Source organism: Elgaria multicarinata, chromosome 12, assembly GCF_023053635.1.
Source record: "Elgaria multicarinata webbii isolate HBS135686 ecotype San Diego chromosome 12, rElgMul1.1.pri, whole genome shotgun sequence".
NCBI classification, from domain to species: Eukaryota; Metazoa; Chordata; class Lepidosauria; order Squamata; family Anguidae; genus Elgaria; species Elgaria multicarinata.
The window spans coordinates 19,386,918-19,394,543 of NC_086182.1; the positions used below are offsets into that span (position 1 = coordinate 19,386,918).

General features: G+C 41.6%; 1 protein-coding gene across 1 annotated transcript; it reads right to left on the reverse strand.

Moving 5' to 3' along the window:
• Positions 1-2,714: 2,714 nt before the first annotated feature.
• On the reverse strand, positions 2,715-6,414 carry LOC134407624 (interleukin-36 alpha-like). The gene is made up of 4 exons (XM_063139493.1): positions 6,393-6,414; positions 5,032-5,163; positions 3,402-3,538; positions 2,715-2,957 (listed from the first exon to the last, which is right to left on the reverse strand). The coding sequence occupies exons 1-4, from the start codon at positions 6,412-6,414 to the stop codon at positions 2,715-2,717; spliced, it is 534 nt and encodes a 177-aa protein (XP_062995563.1).
• Between the last annotated feature and the right edge of the window lie 1,212 nt (positions 6,415-7,626).

Here is a 7,626-nt window from a genome sequence, read left to right on the forward strand (position 1 = left end):
TGCACTCCTGGAATGGAGATTGCAGAGTTTTGAGAAAGTCCAAGTCCAAGGAGAACAGATACTAGGGGCATTTAATATGATGTCATGTACTCAGTTGAACAACCTGAAGTATTTTTCTTGGCATTATCCCAGGTCAAAGAGTAACAACGTTTGATTTAACAGCATAAAAAAACCCAGACATAAATCAGAGTGTACTAATGAATGATCTTCTATAAGTAAAATACACATTACATCACATTGTAGTCTACAGCCATTTAACAAATCAGTTATGTATTTGGGTGTAAACATCAATTCTGATATAGGTGATGTTAATTGTTGCCCCCTTATTTACCAAAAAAACCCCAGAAAGATCTAACTAATTGGGAAGCATTAATGTTGTCTAGGTTACTAAGAGATGAGATGCAAAAAATAATGTGCCACATTATAACTCCTAAATCCTATTGCTTATTTTTTAAAAGAATTGCACCTGTTGTGCTAATGATGTGAAACATGGCAGCCATAATTTATCTGATAACACCTGTGAATGCACCAAATCCAATAAAAATTAACACAGGAACAGCAAGCTCAGTTGTGTTGGAAATTAACACACATGCACCTTTTGCAGCCATTGCTCAACAAGTGCACCATATATCTATTTCAAATTGAATGTAACAATCCAAAACAACAATTTGTTGAAAGTGATACATGCCTTTGGAAGGGATGCATCGAATTTTTAAGAATGACTAAGGGAATCAGAGTGATCTAAACATAATCCCAAATCAAATATTAGAATTATTGGGTATGTTTGTCCTGGTGAAAGGGAAACCTGAAGGTACCCCAGAACACCCCTCTTTCTCAGGTGGAAAACTGCACAAGCACCCAAAATCTCCCTGAGCCCACTCCCACTCCCCTCCTTGCTCTCAGAAAAGCCTCTTGGGCCACAGCTAGACCTAAAGTTTATCCTGGGATCATCCAGGGTTCGCCACTGCCTGAGCACTGGATCCCCTGTGTGTCACCTAGATGAACAGGTTTGACCCCTGGACGATCCAGGGATAAACCTTAGGTCTAGCTATGGCCTTGGTGGCTGTTCAAGGCTGTCTTGAACTCTGCACCTAGGCACTGACTCCTTATCTACCACGGTCAAATGTTGCTTTTTCCTATAAACATCTGCCTTGTGTTTAGGAACCAGGCTCTGTAACACAAACATGGAGGTGCATCATTGCTCTGTTTATCACCTTGATCCTCCCACCCCCACCCACCCCGGCAGGGTATTGGAAAGAGCTCAGAGCGGGCTCAAGAAACGTTCCAATGGTCCTTGGGGGTGGGGAGCTTATTAGGAACAGAATGCAACAGCTGTACCGGCCATAGGCTGCCAGAATATGACATTGTTTATGTGGAATGGTTTCATTTATAGAACCTGTATGGGACTTGGGATCAGTCACGAGAGGGAGGACGGAAAAGTATGATTTCATCAGAGCAACGTTGAAAGTATAAAAGTATGCTGTGTGTGGTTGATGGGCAGAGAGTTCAACCTTCAGCTTGCGGGAGATGGGCTTTCTTGTACATGCGTAGTACCTGGAATAAAACTCTTTGAATCTGGACCTGCCTGGATCCATTCCCTCCCTATTGGATCGAGGAAATTTCCCTAACACTGGGATATCACCTTTATGTCAGAATCCAATGCACATTTAGATTGGGGTGGGGAGGGGTAACCTCATACAACTCCCAGCGTTTCCCAGCTATCATGCCCAGCTGGGGAACGCTGGGAGTTGTAGGACATTTTCCCATATAAACATGCATGGGATTGTGCCTATAATCTCTGTAATAATGAGCAAGAAATTTAATATGATTGGGAGAGAGCAACAATTTAGAAATTGGAAAATAAATAAAATGGACAAAATTGTCTCATTCATTACTGATAGGCAAATACTGTCCAGGTACGATATCAGACAAAATCTAGTTGATTGGTAACCTACCCGATTTTCAGTATTTACAATTAAGGAGTTACTGAATGAATATACTGGAGCCCAACTATCCACTCAGAAAGCTGAAATACATGGAAACACTAACTGCCAGTGATGAATCAAAAGGGCAATTGCTAATGATTTATAATTGCTGAATAATCAAATTTAAAAGGCTACAGGGGAAGGGATCTTGGGATACTCACTGCAGCACAAGGATGTACCACATAACAGAATGTTCTCCATCATTTGTTTCTAACATTGGAAATTCAAGGCAAACAGAGCATATCTTTATTGTATGTGGTAGGACTACCCATAAATAGAGGTGTACTGGCAGCAAATAATTAATACTGTAAAACAAATCACAAACCACAAAATTGGATTAAATCCTTTACTGATTTTATTCAATGTGATAATGCCTAGTCTACCAAGAATAAGTCTATGTTTCAATCTGTTAATTGCTGCTAAGAGTAGTTTGGTAAAGAAATAGGAAGACCTCCTACAACCGCGATATGGCTGCCAAAACGTTGAGATTTGGCTGAGATGGACCGTTTAATGGAGGCAGGTGGGAATTTGCAAGCCGATCCTGTAGCAGGTAAATTGATATTATTTTTGTTATTTATGGGAAAGTGTTTTGTGACCATGTCAGATTGGATCATTTTTGTTTCTTTTAAACATATATTTACTACCAAAGCTCTGGTCTATATAGTGTGTTGTATCTAACTTTGAAAGAAAGAAAGAAAAAAGAAATCGATTAGATGTAGCATCTTCCCCCTATTTCATAAGAATTCTGGTCCTTTTTGGTTCCTTTTTGTCAAAATAAAAATCAGTAATCTCAGTTTGTCCCGGGCGACTCAAAGCAATGGGCTTGTTTGGCTCAGTCGAAGTACTTATGAACCAACCCGGGAAAGCTACAGATTCAACATTGCAGGGGTCATTGCTTGGTCCAGTCTTACTGAAGAAACTGAAGCTCTTGAATTCTTCATTTTTGTTGTAGAGATCCATGATCCTCTTTTCCTAAAACACACACACACACACAAAGGCTAGTTAAAAATTGGTTAAAATTGGAAGAGTTGTGTATGATTCTAGGCATCACATTTCCAGAAAGACATCAATGGGTTAAAACAGGTTCAGAGAAGGGCAACCAAGATGATAGAGGGACTTGAGGACATGCTGTATGCAGACAAGATGTTGCAAAGGTGAAGCAAGGGGGAGGGGAAGTGAAGCCCACCCATCCAGTCTTGCAGGAGCTCTTGAAAGAGCCCATGATCAGCTGTCACCCCCACAGCAATCCACTTGTGAGGTCCTATTCTGTGATACGAGATAAGAGGATTCCTCTTCCTACCTTCTCCCCAAGACCCCAGTAACCTCTGGGCCAGAGGTTGCCCACCCATGATATAAACCATCCCTATCCATTTCTTAGGGAATCAAAAGAGATGTTGAACCACAAACGGAACTCACCACTATCTGTAGTTGAGGTTGGCCACCAGCTTCCACACAAGACAGGACGTGATTTCCATCTTTGTGGCCCAGAATGATAGGGTATGTATTTTCTTTTTCAGGAATGGCTCTGTTGGGGACCACAGCTATTAACTTCACTGGAGATGAAGAACAGGCCAGGAACAGGGTCAATGGTACAAGAGAGAGAGAGAAATCATTTTTATTTGAGACAGGGATCTTAGGCCACAGCTAGACCTAAGGTTTATCCTGGGATCATCCAGAGTTCGCCCCTGCCTGAGCACTGGATCCCCTGTGTGTCACCTAGATGAACAGGTTTGGCCCCTGGATGATCCAGGGAGAAATCTTAGGTCTAGCTATGGCCTCAGATGAGAAGCCAACATGAATGGAAGTTTAACAATAAAATTTAAAGCAACTGAAATTTCCCATCAGAATAAATAGAAATATGTTCAGTTTTCCTATCATTTATTCTATTACATAGAACTAGTAACCAGCACAACCCTCAGGTGATTCTGTGTCCCACTGCAATTTGCACTCCCATTATGGATTCTTTTTAAACAGAAATTGTTGCCTCATTACATCAGTACCAATCTCTATGCTAGAGCACATCTTTTTGTAAATATGTGCTGTACTCTACCACTGAGCTACAACCAATTCTGTCCCTTCCCAATGACCCATAATCTCTGGTTCCCCAGATTACACTTATACACACACACACACACACACACCCTTACCCTTTGCTGGCACTATTCTGCCCACTCATTTTGTGGGAAACTAGCTGGCCCCCACCTTTCACTGTTTTTTAGCCAATGAATGAAGTCATATCAATGACTGACATTTGGAAAAGTGGGGCTAGCCAATAAAGCAAAAAGAAGTCTACAGTGTCACACCTATTGTCTCGAGAAGGAACATCATGGTTCATTTTTAACCCATTTTTGGCCATCCCTGAAAATTCTTGCCACATAGAAACCAATTTAAAAAACTAAGATTCAGTCTAGCTGTGATTCAGCTGAAGTGTGAAGGGCTCTATCCAAAACCAAAAAGTAGCAGCACAGGCAACAGTTCATGATATTTCTAACTCAAGTCTTATTCATAGGCAAGAGTTCATGATATTTCTAACGGAAATCAAACTCAACTCCCCCGTGTTACTTTTTTAAATGTTTTCTGAACATTACTTCATAATTATGTTGCCAGAGGCAGGGCTACGGATCTGGGACTGAGTTACACCAACATTGCAAAATGTTCTTTTACTACTGTGACCATGCGTAAAGGAGGACAGGGCTCCTGTATCAGCAGTGGAAACTGCCTCCAGACAACATGTCTGTCTATTGAAAGAAACAATGGGGTGAAAAGGCTGGGAGTACAAGTTTCACAGAGGACAGGTCTACCCAGCTTGGAAGACCAGGTACTGGGGCCACTGACGCACCAGATCTACCAGAAATGATAGACCTGCTACCTGACATTACATATTACCTAATGGAAAAGTCAAAGAGCAGCACTTCTGGTGCTTCCTGAAGAGCATGTGGCTGAATCAGAACCTTCCTAGTTATCCAATTCCAGAGTATAATGTGTTCAATCCGTAACTGAGGTGGGGTGGGAGTGACAAATGCAAAGTAAGCATATGAGCTCTTACCTGCTGAGTTGGAATCTTGTGGGGCTGCTATCAGAGTGTTGTTCTCCCAGGAGAAGAACTTCTGGTTAATATCCCAAATGCTGAAGAGCCAGGGTTCCCTTAACTCCGCACTGTGACCTTGTCCAGGAGCGACTAGGATGGAAATATACATTTTAAAAAACTTACGCATCCATAAACAAGAAAATAGACTTCATGGGAGAAAAGAAATCAGCAATTTCTTTAGTTTCATCATTGTGTACTTCTGTGTTACAGCTGGAATGCAGTTTGGACCATTTGGACCAATGGACCATTTTATGAAGTTTCTGATATGAGTCTAGAGTGCTCTCCATTCTTAACATATTGTGCACAACCAATTGAATGAGTTTGTTTCATTGATTGATTATTTAATTTATATCCCTCCTTTCTTCTTCTTACAAGAAAACCAAGGTGGCTTTCATGTTCATCTTCCTTTCCATTCAAAGCTTACAAAAGCCTGGTGAGTTAGGTTAGGCTGAGCTTCATGGCTGAGTAGGAGCTAAAACTCAGCTGTCCTAAGTCAGTCCAACACTCTAACCAGTACATTTCATGGGCTGTCTTTCATCTAGTTCATCCAATGTTAAAACCAGAGGAATGTGTGGATCTCAGTGCAGAGCCTTTCAGAGATCCATGCCTCATTGAGAGAGGCCAAGCTTGTGGGTCTTTTTATAATGTACCATTATACACTCCGTGCCTTGCCTCTCGCTTTTGCTATTGAACCTCTTGCTTTGAATCCCCTCCTTCTGTTACCACATTTACATTCATTTGACTGCAATATCCCCTTCCTATATATACAGCAGCCAACCAAGATCAAACAGTTATTGAGGCTGTTCATTTCAATGGGATTGACCTGGATGAAAACCAAGCACACCGGTTTAACTGCTTTCTTTGTGAGAGAGCTGTGAACTCCCCTTGCAGGTATGTTTGCCATTTCCTTTTTTTATGACAAGCTCCTGTTTCTTCATGAAGCTTTGCTTCTGTCCTCTTCCATCCTAACATGGGATGTCTAAGACTAGACAAGAGGGCTTGCCCAGGAAACCTTGGAGCAGGGCAGGAGGGGATGGTGTCTTAAAAAATCCCAAACAAAAACTTATAGCAGATTAATTCTTTATACCCAGTAGGGTAACATAGCTCTGATTGTCATCTCCATTGCCTTGATACTGAAAAACCTTAACCTCTGTTCTCTAGAATGCCTAGACCGAGCAAGTGCAAAGTAGTGCAGATGTCCATACCACAACTCTCTGGTCAGATCATCTTCACCCATATACATGGACGAGGAAGGGGAAAATAATCAAATGATCATGTAAAAATCAGAGATTCGTACCAAAAGAACGATGCTGTCATACCTGCTGTAGCAATGATAGACATGTGAGTTGGGGCAATCCTTCCAGTTCCCTGCTAATACTTTCAAGAAAGACACCTTTTGGATAAAAGTTAAATTCACATTGCTATATTTTAAAGATTTGGGTACTTATTTAAAAGACGCGTTCCCTTTTTATTGGCTTGAGGTTTACACTGCACAAAACTGTTTAATTATTCTTTTGACATGCAATCCTATGGCCGAATTCCATTTCAGAGAAGCTCTCGGGGGGGGGGGCTCCCCTTGCTGGGTGGGGCCAAAGGCAAAAGGGGCATGGCCAAAAAATACCCCTAAAAAGCCAGCTTATTGAAGCTTAAAGCTCTTACTGCTAATAACTAAGCCTTAGGAGAGGCATTTCACCTTTTTAGAATTGGTGGAAGATTGCACAAAATTGCACAAAAGTTGGCATGCTGACAAAGATTTGATGGTTGGTGAAAAGAGTGCAGGCCAGGAGGATGTTTTTTTTTTCGGGGGGGGAGGCAGGCCTGAGGTTCTGCAGCTGGAGAGTCAGATACCTACACCATTTGCAAACTTGCAACTAATCAAAAAGAAAGTAATTATTTTTCACCTGGCTCTGGAAAGTCATGGAATAGATCTTTCATTTGCTGGTCCACAGATGTCTTGGGCAACTTCATCAATACAGTTTCTCCCACTTTCTCCATTTCTTTTCAACGGTGGATTGAAGTTCCAGGTATTGGTTGATTGATCCTTCTGCAGTCACAGCTGTTAAAAGAGAGAGAGATCATAGGCAGTTATTGAGTGACAGGCAGCAGGCAGCTAATCCTGCAAAACATTCTAAACACAGACGGTGATGGAGCAAGTCCATGGATTGTCCCATGCTCTATAGCGCAGATTCAGCAGAAGAAACCAAGACAGGTGGAGGAATATGGAGCAAATGGCCTGACAGAGGCAGGCAGAAACAGGGGGACATTAAAAAAATATTTCCAAAGAGTTGTCCTCACTTAAAGTTGAGCAAAGAGAAGGATAAACACACATCCCAGAGGAGTTTAGAAGAAATTAGAATGAGGGACAGTACTAAAGGTGGACTTAGAAGGTGAGGAGGAGGAATAAAAGGTACAAGTCACACCATCAACGTTTTACTTAGCCCAGGAAAAATACCCAGAGTCAGGACTGAATGATGTTATTGCAGGACCAGAAAAGGCAGTGCAGTCTGACTCGTGTCTGCTAAAACCCCTGCTTTTGTAAATTAGTCTTACAGG

Coding starts and splice junctions, on each gene's coding strand:
- LOC134407624 (XM_063139493.1), bottom strand. CDS start 6,414: ATGTCTATCATTGCTACAGCAG. Junction 5,164..6,392: donor GTCTATCATTGCTACAGCAG/GTATGACAGCAT, acceptor TTTCCATCCTAG/TCGCTCCTGGACAAGGTCAC. Junction 2,958..3,401: donor AACCTCAACTACAGATAGTG/GTGAGTTCCGTT, acceptor TGTGTGTTTTAG/GAAAAGAGGATCATGGATCT.